At 47.7% G+C, this 21,779-nt stretch overlaps 2 protein-coding genes across 2 annotated transcripts; one reads left to right on the top strand and one right to left on the bottom strand.

Moving 5' to 3' along the window:
• Positions 1 to 5,140: 5,140 nt before the first annotated feature.
• Positions 5,141 to 8,306, top strand: LOC135997222 (interleukin-20-like). The gene is made up of 6 exons (XM_065649718.1): positions 5,141 to 5,223; positions 6,392 to 6,590; positions 6,690 to 6,755; positions 7,514 to 7,666; positions 8,048 to 8,122; positions 8,229 to 8,306. Exons 2-6 carry the CDS (start codon positions 6,432 to 6,434, stop codon positions 8,304 to 8,306), a joined length of 531 nt encoding a protein of 176 aa, XP_065505790.1. The 5' UTR covers positions 5,141 to 5,223; positions 6,392 to 6,431.
• Positions 8,307 to 12,601: 4,295 nt separating this feature from the next.
• LOC135997161 (polymeric immunoglobulin receptor-like) lies at positions 12,602 to 19,066 on the bottom strand. The gene is made up of 10 exons (XM_065649638.1): positions 18,981 to 19,066; positions 18,435 to 18,760; positions 17,870 to 18,199; positions 16,930 to 17,253; positions 16,180 to 16,494; positions 15,077 to 15,221; positions 14,404 to 14,522; positions 13,938 to 14,063; positions 13,733 to 13,791; positions 12,602 to 13,038 (listed from the first exon to the last, which is right to left on the bottom strand). Exons 1-10 carry the CDS (start codon positions 19,064 to 19,066, stop codon positions 12,907 to 12,909), a joined length of 1,962 nt encoding a protein of 653 aa, XP_065505710.1. The 3' UTR covers positions 12,602 to 12,906.
• Positions 19,067 to 21,779: the final 2,713 nt, after the last annotated feature.

A 21,779-nucleotide genomic window follows, 5' to 3' on the forward strand; every position in this document is an offset into this window, starting at 1 on the left:
TGTCACCTCAATTTTTGCTGAAATAGCCAATTTCCTTAACATGGTGGGGGAAAAAAAGAGAACGATAAAAACCCCAAACCATTGAAATTCACTCTCTGACTTGGAAATCTTACTGAAATGATCACAAAACTGTGACATGTACCCAAGCAAGGGGACAGCTAAACCTTTCAGATAACTCCTGAGCTGTTACAGTTTCGGGGTGAATATTTCCCAAGAGGAATTTGATTTTTCCAGCCCGTTCCTGACATTAGCAGGAATGTGCAAACTCACTGGAGATCACCTCTTGCATCGCACACGGCTCGTGCACTTGCCTGATTTTGAGCACAGCAGCACTTGGGCTGGAATTGCGGCTTCCTGAACAGGCGCTTTGCACGCTCGTGTTTGCAGGCAGAGGAATCCCTGGGCACTGAGGTGGCTGCTGAAACCCAAGTGATGGACAGTTAAAGAGAAACTACCAGGAGCTGCTCTTTAGCTGTATTATTAAACTGTAAAGACCAGCGATATGCATTTCCCTTTGGGGAAGATGCCATTTGTGATAACCAAAAGATGAGTTCGTGTTTTATCAAAACAGGAGAAGCAAGAATTTAACCTTCAACACCCCCCACCCTGGTGACTAAATTGATGGTTTTCTGCAGAATAGATGTGTCGGTGTACAAGATCCTCCACCACGCTTTTCCCCTTCCAGAAAGGTGAATCTTAGAGGTATGTGTGTGGGGGGAAGCACTCTTTTTTGCATTTATTTTTACCTTCTTAGGGTGAAATCCTGGCTCGGCGGCAGCACTGCCATTGGTGAGTGACGCAGATGAGTGTCACATCTGCTCCGTGAAGGTGGTGGCTGAGACTGTGTCATTTTCTGTGACGTGCGGCTCTGCACAGCCAGGAGCCGACCGTGAGCCAGCCGAGGACACCCAGCGAGGACAGGGTGAGCCCAGGGCCACCCGCAGCGGCGGGGTGACGGTCCCCAGGGAGATGGCTCAGTCTCCTGTCTGGTGGGACACGCACCTGGGGTCATCCAGAGCTGGGCTGCGCGTAGCAGGAAACAGCAGAAACAGCCCCGGAGGGACAGTTGTGGGTGATGCCCCAAACCAGGATGATTCTGATGACGTCTCGAGGTTGGGGACACTCTCCCAAGCCCCTCAGCACCGGGAAAGGAGCTGCTCTGCCCATGAGGGGAGGTTCTAAAGCTGCTGAGAGCTCCGTGCACCATGAGCCACTTGGGAAGAAATGCTGGAAAACAACCTGACTGTTGTTCCCATGGCTTTGGACATGTCCTGCGTTTGGCTGAATAAGTTTCATTTCATTAAGCTGACCTGTGCCTAGCCTGTCGCTCCCTAAAAGGCAGTACTCAGTGTTTGATTTTCAGTATTATTCAAGTGGTTATGGTTAGAAACGTGACCGAGAAGAGGGCACACAATGTACCACACCTAGCAGCCGATAACTCCTTGAGGAGGGTTTTTTTTTTTTTTTTCTGAGTCATTTGATGAGTTTACTGAGAAAAACAATTTTTTTACTTTTGTCAGCAGCATCGCAGAACTGGGGCTGAGTGAGTGCTGGGGCTGGTGAGCCTGCAGAGTAACGGGCCCCTGGTTTCTGTTGATAATGAACTGCACTAATTAAGAGGGAGAGGAGCAGGCAGATTTTTGGAGGCTGGGACAGGGCGCTGGCATCCATGGAGCACGTTTCCATTGCAAAGAGCAAAGTGCGTCAGCGCAGAAGCTGATGGAAAGGGTGACGATGGGACAGGTGACACCCATCTGGGTGCTGGTGTGAATCCCCCGGTTTCCAGAGGACTGTGCCAGATTAGCACGTGTTCAAACGAGATGTGAAACGGGCTCTGGATTGGAGGGCCAGGTGATTGCTCGGCAATTAAAGCTCTGATTTTTTTTAAGGCACTACGCAGAGCTGCAGCGCTGCTGCAGTCACTCTTCCCATTAGCACGCAGCTATGATTAGGGTGGTGCTGTCTGACAATTTGCACCATTGCCAGTAGAAATTAACACATAAAACCCAGGTGGAAATATTTTATTCTGTCTGTGGAAACAGAATTATGTTCCTTTGGCAAGGGTTTTGGTGAGCTACAGCATTACCAGGAGAGCTGTACAATCCTACAAGTGTTTTTGTTCTGGGTGGCCAAGTTGCTTTTTGCAGAGGCATGTCGGGAAGAGTTCCTGAGGTCAGATATTGTTGCTGGACTTTGTTATTAAGTCCCAATTTTTCTTACATTAAAATTACTGGAGGCATTTCTATCATTCACACTGTCTAGTTCTGGGGATCTATGCACAAACCATTATCAGCCTCATATCTGAAATGCTGGTGTACCTAAAGCTGCTGTAGAAATATGAGTAATAACAAAGACTGGCAAACCAAGAATGGTCTGTAAAGTGTTATCAGATCTTCTTACAGCATGAAACTACATTGAAATGCACTACTGAAACTGGTACCTTATCACTCGGAAACACTTTACTGGAAATCTAGTGTTAAAACGTGCCTGTGGTCAGTTCTTGACAGCATGACACCTGCAGATCAGAACAACTTGATTATGTATTTTTTAAGGATTTTTTTAGGATAGAACCGAAGCCTTTGGGCATTTGAAGTGCTAAAGCTGGGTCAGCACTGGATCAGTAACTCACGGTAAGTGATGTGCACAGGGCTTGGCTCTCCAGCCCCAGCGCTGGAGCAGAGCCAGGAGTTACAGCTGAATTTCCCCGACGTAACCGGCTGTCGGTGAGTAGGTGTCTCATCTCCCGCCATGCTCCCGGGCTCTCCAGGAACGTCTGATTTATTACTCATTTCAACAAGCCATTTGTCTGCAGCAGTCTGGTGCTTTCGGCTGTTGTTGAGATGTTTCCGTTGCCATAGCAGTGATGCCAGCCCTGCACGGCGGCGGGGATGCGGATGCTCAGCAGGGTGAGGCTGAGCACCGCTCCTGGCAGCTGCCAAGAACCTGAGTGGGCCAAGAGGCTGCTCCAAGGGCTGTTTTCCAGGCTGGACCAGGAATGTTCCCTTCAGTCCCACCATGCTGCCAGCTGCTTTTGTGCCTTTTGGAGTCGTATCGCTGCAGATGTGAGATGTCAGGAGTTGTGCTGCTCGCCACAGACTTCATATAAATGATTATTCAGACAAGCTGGTGATATGCAGGGTTTAGTTTTTAATTCCCTGGCGTGGCGACAGCTGCTTAACAACTGTCTATGCTGCCTTTGCTGGTATTTTGGGTCGCAACTTCTTTTAGTGTGCGCTGTCACAACATGCCTACCATAAAATTCCAAGGGAGGAGCCCTCCTGCGTTATCTGAGAGTTGCCTGGATGGGTTCCTGGGGACAGGACCACCTCACCACACGCTCCCCAGCGCAGCCACATACAAAAGTCTTATTCTGTTAGTGGCTGCGGGAGTCAGCTGGTATTTTACTATCTGAGCTCATCTGCCTTGTCACGGTGCTGTGTTTCAGAAATCCCTGTTTCTCCTTTTCCTCTTCCTTCCCAGAGCACACAAGAAACGGGTTGCTGTTTTGGTGAGGATATCTTCATGTTGCTGTCGCTGGCAGGTAGACGAGAGCCTCACTTAGGCTGCGTGGGGAAAGCCAAGCCTGGGTGATTTGCTTCCATCAAGACTTGGTCCAACGCATGCAGAGATCCCCACTCATGCCATCCCATCTGCTCCGAAAAGTGAGGGTGTCAGACCTCCCCCAGGTCCAGCACTTTGGGTAATCAATTGCCACCATTGCGCACACACTTAAAAACCAAAAATGAAAAACTATCTGGATTGTCTCCCCGCCTCTGATGTGGTTATTATTCTCCTTGGCCTTGCAGTGAGGGTGAAAGTATTGCCTCTGCTTTGCAAATGGTCAGTGACAGGACAGAGAGGCCAAGGGACACTCACGCAGGACCCTGCAGAGGTCTGGAATGGAGCAACACCCTGGACCCCAATAATACAACATTTCACTCCTGTTCCTGTATCCCCCCAGCATCTTTCCTCCATCAGCATGGCTGGCAATTTTTAACTGATGACTCTTTCTTGCCTGCTGGTATTTAGCTGAACCATCTTGAGTGTCAGTTCAGTTACCAAAAGGAAAAGAAAAAATAAAATCCCTTCTTCTCATCTGCAATTTACATAATTAAGTAAGAACTCATTGCCTCTTTCCTCGTTTCCTCACCGAGGCTGGGTGTGCACCGGGCTGCCTGGGAATGCTGCTGATGCCGCTACCTCTGCTCCGGGTGAAACTTTTGCTGCAATTACAGGCAGCCGCTGGGAATTGGGGGAGGAAGGCAGCAGTCAGCAGCCTTGTGTTGCTGAGGATCCCTCCAACACCTCGGCAACGGCAAACACAACCTGCTGCAGATTTGGACCTGCCTTTTGGCCGTTTTACTGTGTGAAGGCACAGGGGTGAGGGAGGCATGTTTAGTGTTTGAGCTAGTTTCAGCAATACTGTATGCAATACTATGACTAGCCTGGGCATAAAATCTATTTGCTTAGTCTTCCCCTGATGATGGATTTACTTCAAGATTGAGCTTTGTTACCAGCAAAACTTCATCCAACAGCCCTGGCCCACGAGATGTACCTGCATTGCAACAGGATGCTGCTCTCGCCTGGAGCATCGCGGCTGATCCAGACGTTGGCTGTGGGATTAGAGGGGTGCCTTTGCCACTTCCGTGGCCTCTAGTCCATCTGACCTTCCCAACAGGTAGTCCGAGGAGTTTTTTTTTTTTAACTGCTTGTTTTCATTTGTAGACTGGACTTAGCTATCTCCCGAGGGGTCACGGAAACAACCAAACCAGGCTCGGAGTCAACAGCATGGTGAACCAGCCTGGGTTTTGGACCAGTACAGCCATATTCATGTGACAGCATATCCCAGCTGGCAAACCCCGGTTCCCTGGTGACAGTCTGGATCTGAAATGTTGCTATGAAAACATGCCTGGTCCGCTCAAGGGCCTTGGCTGTGCCAGTTTTGCTCAGCAGCTGATGCTTGTGGCAGGGTAATTCTAGACCTTGCAGTCAAAGTCTTTGCTCGTGGGTAAAACTTCCCTGCTGCCACTGAGCTGGCGGGTTTTTAAATGTTTGAGTGAATTTTCTGCCTTTCTGCAGGGCGATATGTTTGGATTGTGCATGATGATCACATAAGTCACCCCCAAGCCCTGCCCGCTCGTACCTGAGCATCTCTGGTCTCCAAACACCAGGGATGTGCTAAAGGAGAGAAGTGTCCGCCCACCTGAGGAGCAAGCCTGAGAAGTGAGTCCCCTGACCCTGGCACGTGAAGGCTCCATGTGCCAGGACAGTGATGGAGAAAGGTGTTGCCAGCTTTCTGAGTCACGCTACTTTTACCAATGCGCCTTGATCTATGGCCAGAAACTCTCTCACCTTGGGGTATTGGGACCATGGGCATCCCAGGGGGGTGATGCTGCTCAGCTTCTTGCATCCCAACATCTCTGTGATGAGCTGGGAATTGGTATTTTGGCATTTTGGGGATGTAACGCCCACAACGGTCCCTCTTTTTGGTCATGTCCTTCTTCCCGAATGAAAAAATGATGCAGCAATGCCAAGATTTCCCGCCTCCGTGGGTGAGGGAAGCACGTGTGGGTGAGAGATTTGGTCCCTTTCACTAGCTCATTAAGTCAGTAAATTGCAAAGGGAAATACATGCTGGGGAAAGCAAAAGAAAAATCCCAAAAGTTAATCCGAGTTATTTCCTCCCGCTACCTGGATAAAAATGCGTTCTTCGGAGCTCTTCAGGTCAGACATCGGCGAGACAGGGGAACCCACATCAAAGAACAAGGTCAAATACTGATCTTTATCCTTTTGCTCTATGTGCTTGTGCTTGTTTCCTTCTACTCCTATAATGTGTCTCTGAAAGGGCTTTTTTTTCATTGATAACCTCAGTTTTCAGTGCTAACAGAACTTGGAGTTGAAGTCCACTCTTTCTGAGGGAAAGCATTTTCTTTTGTGATCAGACTTTGGGATGTGCTGCTTTCAGTCACAGTTACCTTGTGCTGCTCCTGAGTTGTAGACTTTTAAAAATCTAATTTATCTGCATTTATTTTTCAGATGAAAATTTTTCAGAAGAGCTTTATGTATTTACATGCAATCTCTTATTGGTATTTTATTTATTTTTCTTTTCTGTTTGATTTGGCGTTTTTGTTTGTTTGGGGGAGGGTTTTTTGTGGTTTTTGTTTGGGTTTTTTTCCCTCTTTGGGGATCTTCTGTTAAATATTTGGGTTTATTTGATTTTTGCTCTTGCATATGAGGAGTGAAAAAGAAACGGGTAAGAGATACTAGTCAGTGTGATTTTTTTAATACACATGTACATGTACAGGTGCTATATATAATACATATATTTTCATAAGCATCTCAGCTGTGTTATTTAGGAAACATAGCGAGGTAATATCGTCTTCCTTGACCAGGTCTCCCAGACATCGAGCTGTGTTTGCATCCCACAGCAGCATGAAGGGATCCCCCTTGTTCCTCTGCCTCTTCTCCACCATGTGCTGGATGAATCTGATGCCAACGGCTGGGAACAAAATCTTCCACTTCGGACCCTGCAGAGTTTCAATGAGCATGACTGAGATTCGGTCTGGTTTCACCGCAATTAAAGCCAATGTCGTAAGTATTTGCTCCGGGTTCTTGTGGAGCTGGGGATGCTCTTTAGTGGCCCCTCCTGAGCTGGGGCGTGTGTCACCATCTCCGTCTTGTCCCCCGCAGCAAGCCAGGGACCCCATCAGGACCCTCAGCATCTTGTCGCACCCACACTCTCTGCACAAGGTGAAGGTAGGTGTCCTCACCCTGTCTCCACTTTTATTCTGAATAATTCCGACCAGCTAGCATCCTAACACCACCCGCGGGGTGCACCAGCTCAGGGCGTTTGGGGATGTTGTTCAATACCGTGACTGCTGCTAAGTTCCTGCGAAACGCAGACACTGAGCAGATCAGGGAGGATAAAGTGATGCGGATCACGTACGCGAAAAGAAGTGGGTGTCCCGGTTCCTGCACCGGATTTTCACCCTGACTGGCTTTCTAGAAACGGCTGGCAGAGATTTCTGTTGTTGTATGTGATGCTCCAGTTCCAGGGGCTTTAGCTGTGGCTCCCCACTGCCTCGGTTGGTGGAGGCAGAGTGAGGCGAATCAGGATTTGGATGGAAAGTTACTGAAGAATACAAAAGCAGGCGAATGTGAAATATATTATAAATATTTTGCAGCTCTCTTACACTCTAAGGCACTAGACATTGGCCACTGCTTCAGGTCTTGGCCTATAATACCCAGCTACAAAATCAGCAATTTATTTTGCTGACTAGGACTTGCTGAGGGTGGATCTCCTGGAAAATCAGTCTAAAATAATTTCTTATTTATATTATCAGTTTACATCAAGCATCACTGGAAAAGCTTTGTATGAGTCAAAACATCTGTCTGTGCTCAGCTAGCGTGCTTGCTGGTAGAGATGGTTTCATTCTAGAGAGGGGCAGAAAGGTTGGTAACTACAGGTTTATGGCACTTTGGAAGATCTTTTAAAAATGAATGTATTCCTTAAGTCTTCAGACAGATGCTGCATTGCCCATCACCTTTCCAACTTCTACGTGGACAAAGTCTTCAAACACTGCAAGACCGAGGATTCATATGTCAACCGAAAAATCAGCAGCATAGCCAATTCCTTCCTCGGCGTGAAGAGGACACTCGCGCAGTGTGTAAGTCTTGGGAATTGCTAGAGTTTAGTTTCCTCTGTTAGTATTTGGTATATGAATATAGTATTTGGCATATAAATAAACTTAAAATTACAAAATCTTTATTTATAAAATGTTTTTAACAAGAGCGCATATCTCCGCTGAGAGATTTTTTAATACCTGCCCACTCATCAGCCAGTTCCCACCTTAGTTTTCGAGAATTACATTCATCCTGTCCCTCTGTCCATTGAAGTCAACCCTGTTCTTAACTGAAGTCTAATTGCAGCTTTTTCCAGAGTTTAACGGAGTCTCAGTCTATACAGTGATTTCCAGCATAATTAGAAACCTATATCTTATTTTTAAAAAATAACCCCCCAAACTAATGAACTCTATCTTATTTTTTAGCATGAGCAAAATAAGTGCATGTGTGGACAGGAATCCACCGAGAAATTTAAGCAAATACTTGCCAACTACAAAGGGGTAAGTTGATAACTAAGTTTAGTAATTAACACAGCTACTCAGATTCTCTTTAGAGTGGGTCGTACGCTCCATCTTTGCTCACAACTTGTTCTTTATATCATTTCAGCTGGATGTCACATCTGCAGCAATTAAATCCCTGGGTGAGCTGGACATCCTACTAGACTGGATGGAGAAATCTCCTTAGAGAGCAGAAGCTGTTAACGACCCGCTAACGAACTGCTGGGACATTGTGAACACCAGTCATGAATGAGAAAATAATGTGCTGTATCAGTGCAGTTTCTCAGCTGTGTTTGATCCAGCACTGATTGTTTTGCTAACCAGGTACATGGGTGGATGCATCAATCTTGCATTAAGATGGAAATACCGATCAAACTGGCGCGACCCTCGCTTAGCTGACTTCCACCCAAGGGTGCTCTCCAAGGGGATATCTAAAAGGTTCTCTATTGCTAGCAGACATAAGCTATGATCATTTAATAAAAGTACTGTTCAAATTATACAATTTTTCTATAGGGAATGTATATTCATGGCTGCTGAGTGCCTGCTGGAACTACTCTGGTGTAGTTAACGCTGCAGAGCAGTGCTCATAAATTTGGGCTCAGTCTTAGGTGGGCGCTGCTGCTGATTGCTCTGGCTGAATTGAGGAGCACAGGGTGGGAAACGCCTCCAAGAACAGGTCCTGGCAGGTGAGTCAGGCCTTAGAAATCTGTTTCTTTTTGAGATGATATTTTCTGCCTTATCTGTAAATTTTCCATGCAAGATATGTGGTTGCTGAATAGAAAAAGGGTTTTGTATGTATTGTGTAATTTACTGACAGTAGTAAGCTGTGTGGAAATCTCTTGCAATTACTGTAAATAAACCCCACTTGAAAGTGTCAAAATTCTGAGGAATTTTGTGTTTCTTGTTGGTGCAACTTTCTGAATTCACCGTGGTGCCCTTTCACAGCAGATATTGTCACTCCTGGTAGCGGTGGCATCGCAGAGATGATGCATCATTCCTCACATACCAGGGAGACCAAAATTTAGACCTGAAAGACACTGAATCACCCCAGCTTGTCCACGAGACCATTTTTATTGTGCGTAATGTATAACTTTGGTCTGTTTTCACCCCTTTTGGGCTCTTTTAGCCACCAATGGCTGCACATACATTGGTGGTACCTGCTGGTTCTGCATGCTCTAAATCCCTTTTCCACTGTGTTTTCCGACAAGGTGTTAATACACATATTGCTGCAGTATCTAACAATGGCAGAGGACTCATGTGTTAGTAAATGAACCAAGACCACCCAGATTATCTCTCCAAGCAGCTGGAAGGTGTTATGCTGCTTATTAGCACACGCTGCTTGGAGAGCAGACGAATGTTTACGTCCCTGGTAGCACTCTAGTCCTGATATTTCAAGTGCTAAAGTCTTACTGCTGCATTCATTAGACATAAACCTGGATTAAAACTGGAGGGTAGATCTCTGGCTTGGTGCATTTTGCTCTAGGCAACACCTAAGCTGAGCAAGGGGACAACCTTGGGACAGCCCAACACTCTCCAGCTCTCCCTTTCCTGCCCATGGGCAAGACTCAGCAACTGGGATGGAGGCGGGTCTGGTTGCTCCCAGCTCAGACAATTTCTAATGATGCTACAGATGCGACACAGGGAAGATTTTAGCTGCAAAAGAGGCTCTTCAACAGGATTTTTGCTATTATGGAATAAGCTGCTCATGTCTTGGAGAAGGAGCTAGTTACTGTTTCGGTTTCATCCCCATCACAAGACTTCCAGCAGCATGTGGGCATCACCAGAGCCTTGTGTCAGTCTGGTGGGCACTGTGCCTTTCATCGGGTGCCGAAGAGGAGGAGACTCCTTGTCCCTTCCCAGAACAACCCAGTTGGAGACCTGGCTGGATGAGCTCACCAGCATTTGCCTATAGAGCATATGTGTTTGCTTCATGCTGAGCGGGATTTGGTGATTCACTTCTAAAGGAAAAATCTCCTTGATTGCTCATGATCTTTCCTGAAATATTTGCTTATGCTGAAGGAAAACTTCCCAGGGCTTTAATTCGCTTAATTTGCTTTCTCATGGGTTTTTGCAGCGTAACTTTCGCTTGTCCTGGTGCCAGGGCACGAACGGGTGAACGCACCCCTCCACGCTCTGTCAGGGTTCACGAAAGCTGATCTTTCAACACCATCATCCCTGAAATCAACCATTTAAGAGTTACATGTCTTGCATGTACCACGGTTTTCTGTTAAAAAAAAAAAATTAAAAACCACATTAGGAACAAAGAAGTGATGCAATGAGATACCACAACTCGTCACAGACTACGTTTGCCAAACTCTGGTGAAGGAGATAGAGCTGCCTGGCGAGATCCTCACGGACCGGTGCATTGATTATGGTGGGCTCTGCATCACAGCTTGAGTGACCAGCGTGAGGTTTACTCTACATCGTCAGCTTACGCTGTCACAATTATTACTAGTGATCAGATTTAATTGATTTTGTACCCTGTGTGGAGGGTTGCATGCCTCCATCCATGCGTGTCTTACTGCTTTCATGGCCAAGTCGACACTTTTCCACCTGCTGCAGCAGCCCAGGGACATGTCCCTTTGGAAACGAGGTGCCAGGTGGAAACGCCAGCGGTGGGAAGCAGCGGGAGCTGTGGGCTCAGCCCGCCCACGTTTCTCACCCTCTGCACCTCTCCTGGCTGTGGTTTAACTCATCCTCGCTGCTCCCAGGAGGAGCGGAGCTGAAACCAGGATGCCAGCAGGCAGGCTGAGGAGGAAGCGGATTTGCAAAGGGGTTTTCTCCTCTCGGAACCTGTCAAACCTTCTCCTGCGGCTTTACGACTGCTCGCCCCCACTGGGGATGCTTCCCAAGCGCACGCCTTCCTTATTGCACCAGAACGATTCCAGCAACCGCGGGCGGGCGCAGACCTGTCCTGGCCCCTCCGCGCCTTTTCCGATATCCCAGCCCCTTCCCACGGTGCTGCCGAGGGGATGCGGCGCAGGACAAGAGGCAGATGAGACATTTTTGGTCCTGGCCTTGCCATCAGTAAGGTGCTGACTATTGTGATGTGGATGAGAGAGGAGCCCTGAAAACACAAATACTGTTGGAGCTGCTGCCCTCCTGTTCACGGGGAGCCAAGCTCACCTCTGCGCTTGTTGTGAGGAGGTCCACGATTCCGGAATAATTTGGGTTTTTTATCCTTGATGAAAACTCAGTATTTGCAGGCTAACACAAACAGCCATCACCCGACACTTTGCTGAGCTGCCGTACTGTTTTCATTTCAAAATGTAGCTAATATTTTACTAAAATAGAAAAAGACTTGTGGTGTTACTCTAAGACTGTCAGCTCAGGCTCTAGCCTGGGTGATGCTCCTCATTCTTTATATGTTATGCTTTGCTATCAGAGCTGCATGTAACCAACACAGGCTCAGGAATTTGAATTTATCTTTGCAGTTTCTGCCTCTTTTGTCCTGAACGGCCCTGGCCCTGTCGGACACCCCCCCAGCCACTCTCTTCGCCAGACAGGTATCAGCCCACCCCATTCCCGGTATTCTGAGAAAACTGCTTCTCTGCTTTATCACAACTTCTTCATCCTTGCTGCTTCCTACATTGCTTTATCTGAGGGGTATTCGGCTTTCTGTACCCATTTCTAACCGACAGGCAACAGTTTTGTGCTGCCATTTGGAAATCCACACATCAGTAAATGACTTTTCTCTGTTTAGTCATCCACACTCAAAAATAAGACCAAGAGACAACATTTAATTGCAGTCATTCTCGTTTCCACCTGGTTAAACATGAAGTCGGCCAGGGAAAATGTGTGAGTGATGTGTGGCTCGGGTTTATTAAGCAAAGTGTGGGTTTCCAAGACCACTCTCTGTTGCACAGGAGCACGGATTGGGCTCAGTTGTTCCACCTCCAAGTCAGAAATGAGAAATGGTTGGTTCAGCTGCTCTGGGGAGTTTAGTCTGTACTATGCAAATGGATACAGTGAACGCTGCTGCCTATTGCCTAATCAGCTATACAGGCTGCTGATAGGTTGTCATACTAATTATGTTCATGCTGTGATCAGTTCCTGCCGTTGATGAAAATGCATGTGAGAAACACTACTTGTAATATTGCCTGTTTATCTCCATTAATTGTGGGTTTCTTTTGCTGTCCTGTGCCATTTTCAACACCTGATGCGACGCTGTAATGCTGCAGTAAGAGGAGGAGAAAGCCCCCCGGCCAAATGCACCCTTACTGCACCTTTTTGGGTGCACTTTCCCCATACCCTCCCACTAACTTCAAGTCCCTCTGGTCTGCTGAAAGCCAGTGGTAATTCTTTATTGCTTCTGCATAAAAACACTTCAGACCATGTCTGGTCTGCAGGTACTGCCCTCTGGGCGAGAAAGCTAAGACGAATCAAAAGCGCGAATCATTGTTCTAAAGGGTTTTCCAGCTGCCTTTAAAAGAAAGATGAGATTTTTTTTTTTTTTTAAATGCTCCTTCTGGCTTTTGAGAGCCCCCCATGTTGGAAGGGCACTGGTGGGGCTGGGGCTGTCACTGGGCTAAGCCACCGGAGCCCCTAATGTTTCCCAGTCTGACCTGCTCGCTCAGACCTGTGTTTCCAGCCCAGTCACCCTATTTGGCATCAAACGATTCCTCCTAAATCACTGCTCGAAGCTGAGTTTAAGCAAAAAAAAAAAAAAAAAAAGGTCAAGCTATAGCAAATCGTGGTAGCAATAAACGGTGCTGCTTGCTGACGTCTTGCTCTGATCCTCAAGGTAGAGCCAGTTCCAGTTGCTGCCGTGTCTCGGACCCTCACCTTCAGATCTGGCCCTCCCATTTCGGGGGGGACATGTCAGGGACAGCGCTGTCCCCCCCGAAGCCGCCCTGTGCGATGGTGTTGGAGGTGAGGAGGTAGGTGGAGTAGGCGAGGTCAGCATCCTCCTTGGAGCTCTGGGGAAGGACAGAAGGACACTGTCGGGGCGCAGGGACAGACAGCAGCAAGTGGCAGGGGAAAGGACAGCATTAACAGGGCCATGAGATTCTCAGGATGACACGGGCAGACTGGACAAGTGGGACAATATGGCAGGTCACGAGAGCATCGTGCTTTTGCTTAACCCCGAGGAAGACTCCAAATATTTGCAGGTTTGGGACTCTGTGACATGTCTGTCGCCATGTGTCAGCACCCAGCTCACCTGTCCTAAAGCCGCTGGGTTTTACTGCTTTCCTGAGAGTTTCCTTAAATTGCTCCAGCTCAGCTTTTGGCACTTACAACACCCACTTATTGCCTTTGGTTAGGGACTTTTTAAAAGAAAGGTTTGCATCTGGCACCTTTGGCTACTGCTGAGTGGTGCCACTTGGTCATGATCTTCCCTTTGAAGGTCCCTTCCAGCCCAAACTATTCTACGATTCTATACCTGGGGCTGACTTGGTACACTGCATTATTACCTCTGCTAAAACGTGGTGTCAGGAAAGGGTTAAGGTCCCCCCCACGGAGGCTGATCTGCTGCAGGTGGCCAGATCCAGGTACATGGAGAGCACCTGGGTGTAAATAAGGCCCCTGGGAGGGGGATAGGTCCTTTGGCAGAGGCTGGAGGGCTGTGGTGGTGTCTCCCAGATCAGTGGCCTTTCTCCTGCCTCCTCTTACCCTTTTCGCTTTTTTTATCTCGGCAGCACTTTCCGGGGTAGCCGCAGTGGTGATGAGCTCTACAGGGAGAGAAAATAGGGAGGCAGGCGTTAGGGTGGGGGGACCATCCCTGGGCATGTGCACCTTTTGTAGGGTCCTTCTGCAAACCCATCCCTGGCACCCCATGTTCTGGAGATGGAGAACAAGTCCCTCGGTCAGCACGTACCGTCCCCTCCGATCTGAGTCTCCTGGGTCTCTTTCACGCAGGCATTATTGCTCGTGCTGTACTCCTTCACGCTTTCGAAGTCCGACATGCTGATGTTCGTCCTGTAGCTCCCGACGGACACCAGGTCTGTTGAGAGGGAAGGACGTAAGTACCTTGCACCCTTGCTCAGGGTCGGTGCAAGCACATCGGCCTCTGGATGGCCTTGGTGCAAGGAGACACCGTGCAATGCAACGTGCGAAGCCCGCGGAGGGGTGGGCTCCGTCTCAGCCCAGGCACCCTGTTTGCTGGGTGTTGGAGCCACATGGATGGGGACAGTGGCACAGATTGGGTCCCTCCTCTCCCCTTGGTGTGGCGGGGGGACCAGGGGAGCAGCTCAGCCCAGCAGAGATGGCAGCATGCACAGGGTATTGCCTTCATCTTCATATTGCCGACGTTTCTCGAGAGACTAGAAAAGGCAGGGACTCACCAGATCTCTTCAACTGTCTGTATTTAAAAATGGCAAAAGCTGCCACGAGGACCAGGATCACGGCACCAACAATGCCCAGGGCTAAAGGAAGCGTACTGGGGCCCTGGCGTTGATCAGAGCTGGAATGGAGGCAAAAATATATCACCAAGCTGTGAAATGCATTTTTTTTTTTTTTAAATCATTCAAGACTGAGTAACGTATGTGAATGTCCGGCAGTCTAAAAACTGTATAGGATGGTAAATCTGAGTGAGTGTGATGCAATTCCAATAACGAACTGGAACCCAGCATGTCACAGGGGATAAATAAAAGTGTAGGACAGAGGTTGTGCCGAAACAGCTGCATCAGCAGCTTGGGTATGAATGAGGGAAGGAAGGCTCTCTAATCTTGACAGAATTATTTTCAATTAGTTTTTCTGTATCTGGAATCTCTAGTCATTGCCTTCTGGGACTGTATTTTCTTACTCGGGCTAGAGATAAAATTCAAGTCATCTTGCCTTTTGCTGCTTTTCGTCTGCTGTTTTGAGCTGAGTTCTTTGGGAACAAGTTTTTTTGGTTTTTTTTTTGGTTTTTTTTTTTTTTTCTGCTAAGCTTCATGCACAGTGTGCAAACACAGTGCCAGTAACAGGTTAATAAAAACTTCACCGATAATTGACAGAGGCTTGCAGAGAACTAACCTTTCTGAGTCAGCTGCACCTCGCACTTCGGCATCGCTGTAGGCTCTTCCTTGGGGAATAAAACCACCTACGGTGGGGCTGGGGACCTCGGCAGGGCCGGGCTGGTCAACATCCAGGAGGTCCAGGCTGCGGCTGGCACCGCTCCCTGCGTTTCCCAGGGAAGAAAGGGGGTTAATCGCGTGAGCAGCAGCATGGAGATGCTGACACAAAAACTAGTTGGGTGTATTTGGTGCCCGTGGAACCTCAGTGGGTTTTGGCTGTACGTCTGAGGCTCTTTAAAATGGGATTTAGAGATCTGAAATGATCTCGTTCCAAATAATTTATCGCAAAAAATCTGAAGTTGTCCCTCTCTGCCTATATACTTTTGAGAAGTCTTGCATTTCTGAGTTCTGCCTCTAGTATTCCCAGAACAAATTTTGAATACTTGGTTTGCTTTTATTTCTAGCTCTTTGCCCACCAAAGACAGTGAAGTGAGGATGTTTCTCTCTGTTTTCATTTTTACCATTATCCACTTCAGATAGTTGTGTGGGGGTTATCTAGAGCTATACTTTTTCTATGGTCAGCTTCTAACAATATCCCTTACTGAGAAAAACATCTTAATTCCAAAATACTGCACTGAAGTTGAGACTTAAGCCCCTTGCCACCCAAGGGGAGTTGGTGATAGCCCTTCCTTTCCTGCTCCCCACTGTTTTCCTCTTTATTAAGATAATAAGCTCCCTGGAGCAAGATGTGTCTCTGAACTATGTGCCGTCCTTCACCTAAGAGGTGTCAGATGTTGGTTAATCTAAATGATGCTACAAATTGTCAAAGCAATTATTAGGAAGGATAGGGTTTACAAGTAAAAATGGTGTGGAAGGGATTTTAAGACTAGTGGGGTGGGTTTTTTGGTGGGTTTTTTGAGTGGGAATCGGGGAGAAGCAGAAACCAGCGAGTGGTTGAAAACATCTACGACGTGTTGTGCAAAACCAGGGTGATCTTGGCACCTGGGAGGCTGCCTGGATGAGGGTGCATCTGTTTTGAGGTGCTGCAACCTAGTGGGTACGGAGAGAACTTTTCCCTCAGCCCGAGTCACAGCCCGGAGGGGCCTTTTCCTTGGAGCTCACCTTCGGTCACCTCCAGGTGCACCGCCATGGTTTCCCCAAAGAGGCCGTCGCGCTTCACTCCACACCAGTACCACCCTTCGTCTGTCTTGGCCACCGAGTCAAAGCTCAGGACAACTGTCTTGTTGTCAGCGTCACAGGTGACGTCTGGCCCCGGCTGCCTCTGGTCAGCAGCTGGCATGGGGGTGCAGCTGGTGCCGCCCCACTTGCACCAGTATTTCTGGTAGGAGTAGTACTTGCACGGGTAAGAGCAAGTTAAATCCAGCTGTGAACCCACTTGCGCCTGCACTTCCTTCTTTCCCTTCAGGCCAGGTTCTCCTGCGAGGGCAAACAGGACATCAAGGCTGATGTTAGTGGTTTTGGTGGTGGGAATGGATGTCAACGGGGAGTGGTGCTGCTAGAGATGGCGAACTGGGAGATGTATCTTTGAGGGAAAGGGCTCCTCACATTGCTAAATGAATGTTAAAGATGCTGTATATGCAACTCTGAGTGAAAGCTGGGTATTTTTTTTTTTGCAACACTTAAGAAACACTTTCCTGAGAAACTTCTGTGAATACTTTCCCATCAAACTGAAACTTTTTTTCTATTTTAAAGCCTACTGGCGTGTGGGAGAATCGGCACAATGCATTGTCTTATGACATAGAAGTTCAGAGTTGGACCTCACATCTCTTCCCTGCTCCTTTGTGGTGCTTAGGGAGTTGTTTTGCACCAACAACTGAGCAGACAGAGAACTGACAACCCATGAGCTCGTACCATCTATGACCTTCAGCTCAGTTGACGATTGCTGCTCCTTCTCCTCGTCTGTCATGCACCAGTAATAGCCTTTGTCACTGTCCTTCAGCTGGTTCAGGATGATGGTCATCGTATTGTTAGCCGGGCTGTCGACCATGGCCACTCTTCCTTCATACGGGACCGACACGTACCCGGTGGTGTCGATGATCCGAGCGCACCCGTTCTGTCTCCACTTGCACCAGTACTTCATCGAGGACCTTTTGCGAGGCTCATAGCGGCATTCAAAAGTTACCGAACTTCCTTTTACTCCAATTATTGTGGGTTTTACTTGAGGACCATTCGTCTCTAGAGATAAAAATGATACGAGCAGCTAAGAACGTCTAACTTTTGCCCGTGTGGCACTCTCCCAAGAGAATAAATATTACCAGATCAAACAAAGGTGTTTTGTCTAAAGCAAGGCTAGGCAAAGCTCAGGGGTGCAGGTGGTAGGAGACTGTCCTGGCACTGCTGGGAATCGACCCTAAAGGGTTTGTCGGGCCTTTCTTCTTCCCAAATTCTCTGTATGCTTGTTGTCTTTGTGTACTGACATTTCAAAGTCCCTTTGCTAGGGGAAGGGCATATCTTCTCCTTTCTGCATCTGTCATTTTGAGATTTAAGGAATTAAGACTGGAAGAGACAGTATGATTGTCTCAAACTGGTAGGCTGACTTTGCCTTCTGGAGTTTTGGGCTAGCCAGGCTAGGGAAGATAGCTTAGCCACTGCCGGGAAAGTTAATTCTTGATACAGGCTTCATTAGTGATGGTTTAGTACCCTTACAGCTAGTTAAATGAATAGAAAGAAGTATCTAGATGAGAGCATAGGATAATAGCACTCTGCAAAGGGAAATTAAAGTTGTTAAATGAAGTGTTAGTGATGGTTCAAAAGAGATGAAGGGAAAAAACACTGGGAATAGTTCACTCACCCTCATAGACATGCACATCCAGTTCCTTTGTTTCTCCATTCTCCCCATACTTGCCAGCCCCACACAGGTACAAGCCCGAGTCTTCCCAGTCCATCTGGGTTATCACGATGCTGAACGAGCCTGGAGACTCCTCGTTTGTTAGCAGAACTCGGCCCGTGTAGTCCCCATCAATGTTCCCATGGCTATCGACGATGTCGTGGCAGCCGTCTTTCTCCATCTTGCACAAGAATTTCCTCATGCTCTCGTTGTCCTGCCCGAAGCTGCAGGACATGGTCAAAGTGCTGTGCAGCTTCACGTAGAAGAGCTCAGCTCCCTCGGTTTCATGAGGACCTGTGCATAGAGAGACCATAGTTCCCACCACCTGCTCCGGCAGTAACTCTGTGCAACTCCCTGACACCTCAAGGGTTTTCTTTTTTATCATAGGGTTCCTCTCTACTTTGCTATATTATATGGTCATGTGCCACCCCTGGTCAGAGCACGACCTACCCAGCTGTGTCCCACATCTGTCACACGTTTTAGGAGCCAGACAAAACAATACTTTAAGGAGCCCCAAGAGTGTAATTACCTTCAGAAACATCCAGACTGACTCTGTGGGAGAGCCCTCTGCCATTGATACCGATACCGCACTGGTAGGTGCCTGCGTCTGCCGCTGTGAGCCCGGAGACGTCAATCTGGAAGTTTTCTGCCTCTGGGTAGTCAGTGATGGAGATTCTGTCTTGGTAGCCTGGAGCAGCGTAGCCGCTGGTGGAGACAATGGTCCTGCAGCTCCTGCCTGATTCCCTGCACCAATACTTTCTGTCGTGTCTGTTCACGCGGGTGGGAGGGTAGAAGCATTTCACGGTCACGGAGCCATTGAGCAGACCGTAGACCTGCCCTGGTCCAAACACGGGGCTCGAGACTGCAAGAGAAAATCATGTTGGCTCTAAATTCCAGCTGTGCTACGTGAACCCATGGGACTGCTGAGCAGGTTGGGTGCGCTGAGGCAAGCGTGGACCCTGGGCATCATCTAATCTTAAATGTCCCATGGCAGTGATGGTCACCGATGGGGTAGAGACACTCCCTGAGCCCTGCTCCCCCCTTACTAAAGTCACCTGCCCCAGACAGGTTGCACTTACTTGCTGCCTTGGGGAGGTATCTGCTGTTTGCCGATTCAGCTGGGAGGAAGGCGAGCAAAAAGGCAAATGCCAGTAAAATCATTTTTCTTGCATTCCCTGGAAAAGACATAGGAGTTGCTGAATAGTTTGCAAAATGATTAAGCTAAATGATCAGGTCATCTAATAATCCTTGTGCCTAGAGGATATGAGGGTTGTGGGTACTTGAACTAGAGAGAAATATAGCATTTGATGACTTCTATCAAGCAACAGGATGGGAAAGAGGGAGCTGATAACTCTGCTCTAGTCTGTGTGGCTGCACGACTGCCCATGGGTCTCACCCCAACACCCCAATCTCGCCTGAACTGAGCGTGCTGCTGGACACTGCGAGCTGCGTTGGTGGGAATGTGCATTTCCCAAGCATGACTGTTGATCTACCTGCGTACTCCAAGTTCTAGAGGACACGATAGGTGCCAAAGAAAATCTTTATAAACATTCCGAGGAATTTGATTTCATGGCATCAAGTGACACAGTTTTATTAGGGGTAATTCCCAGTAGAAGAAAAAGGCTTTTATTTCCGTGTTAAGATGAAAGGTGTTCTGTTGTGTTTTCTTCCTCGTATTGTGATTTTTAATTGCTCAGTAGCCACTTCTCCATGACTAATAATTAACTCACTGAGCATGAAAAACGCTCTTTCATACATATCCCAGAAGTAGCCAGCAAGACAAACATAACGTATTCTGCAGAAAGCAAACACCATGGCACAAAAAGGGCCTTGATATTTGCCCCTTGCTAACAGCAGCTCCTCTGGCTGATGGTCACCTCGCTGCCCTCCACCCCTCACTCTGCAGTGCCAGCAGGATCCCAGTTCAGCTTTCCACTTCTTGGCAAAATTTGAATCATCTGTTAGTCTGATTCCTTCCCAAAGCAATCAGCTACTTCAGGGTTACAGACAGCACCGTTTTGCAGGTAGGGAAGGGTTACCAAGACCTTGTTTTTTCAAGCAAAGATACAGCTGTGCCCAGAAAGATGCGTGCAAAAGTGGTGGCATCAGTCTCTTCACATGCATGTTAGAGCAGGAAGGAATTTTTGTGTCTCTGAGGACACGTGTGCACTTGTGCCTACACAAGAACAACAGTTCCTGGGCGCTTGCATGGCCAGCATGGGCAAATTCTGCAGCTCTGAGTTGCCTCTAGTCCTGTTTCCTCATGTTGTTAAAACCTTCCCCCACTCACTGAATGAACGAAGGAAGAAAGCTGCCATGCATAGCAAGCCCGAGCAAGCACAGCCACTGCTTACGTAAATATCTGTGCTGTATTTCTATGCTGATCCACTGAGCTGGATGCTTGAAACCCCTTCTCTGCTACCTGTGCCGTGTTGCACTCTGAGACTGAGACTTCCTAGCCCAGAGAAATGGTACAAAATGAGCTTTGCTGGTCACTCTGCAACAAGCAAGAGCTGTTCGAGACGCTGGAGGAGAATTTCATCGAACTGTTGGTAAAGGAGCTCTAGTCCCTTCTTGCTTTCGAAGAGCACTTTGCTGCTGGATTTGCTGTCTCTAGTCAGAGCACAAGGTTTAAACATCAGAGCTCTGTGGAAAAGGCCACTGAGCTCATATAAAAGGGAGTGCGAGTAAGTATCTGTGCAAGTGATTTGTGTTAAGGCTTCTGCAGGTGGAAGGGGAGCTGGAAGGAGAGAGGAGACTGAACAGCAAATGTTTGCAGGGGGCTACAGAAGCATCAAGTAGTGCTGCTTTGTTATATATTTGTGAAATCTTCCCAGGAGCTGGCAGTGGAGGCAAGGCTTCATTTCAACCTTCGTATACAGATGCACAACCATATATATATATACCATAATGACAGGCAAAAACTCGTTGGAGCTTGTAACGTGTTTCCATAAGTTGGATTTTGTTGTGTTTCTTTGTATCGCTGGTGCATTAGAGCTTGTTGTGTATGTGCGCTGCACCAAAGGGGCTTTGCTGGTTAGGGCCAAGTGAGATTGTGGATGTGCTGCAATGTGGGTTTGGTGCGAAAAGCCGTGCAAATGGCAAAACTACAATGTACTTTACAATATAATGACCTTTTTCTTTGCTTTTCAGCTCATGATAGCTAAATGTTTTTGTTATCTTAGTATCATCTTGACAGTGAATAAGATGATTTGTTTTTATTTGGTATGTTGCCATGAGCTTAAGCTTCACTGCATTTTGCTTCTGCTGAGTGACAAAGAGAAATTTTAATGTTGTGTATAGAGCTCTGGGGAGGTTAGAACTCCTCAAATCTCGGTCACTCTCTCTTGTCTGTATGGACTTGCCTTTAGTGTCTCTAGTGTAGAAAGTGGCTCGTGGTGTATTTTCAGATTTATAATGATTTGGAAGGGGTCAGGACCCGACCCCTGAGTTATGCAAACCTGAACAAGCAGCTGCTCTTGCTGGGTATGAAATGCTAGAGTTCAGTTCCCAAGATCCGCTGACTCAGCTGCAAGGCTGGGCTCTGTGGGATTGGGACGGTCCTAATGCGGCTCGCCAGGGCTCAGCACGGTTCAACCCATTAGCTATTAACTATTGCTCTTAACAGCGACCAGTGTCAAGGACGTGCCATTGGATCAACAAAACGTGAAGACTTAGTCACCACATTTGTATTTCAAACCTAGGAGTCCTTCTATTTTGTAGACTGTTTACTGTTATTCAAATATATGAGAAATAATAACTTACAGAAGGGAGTAAATGGACAGAATGGACTTCTTGCTGCACAGGACTGGGGCTCTCTACAGCTTTATCTTGCCTATCAAGATCACAGTGTAGGTGGCCTTCCTGTGAGTTT

The sequence above is a fragment of the Caloenas nicobarica genome, chromosome 21, assembly GCF_036013445.1.
Source record: "Caloenas nicobarica isolate bCalNic1 chromosome 21, bCalNic1.hap1, whole genome shotgun sequence".
Taxonomy (NCBI): Eukaryota; Metazoa; Chordata; class Aves; order Columbiformes; family Columbidae; genus Caloenas; species Caloenas nicobarica.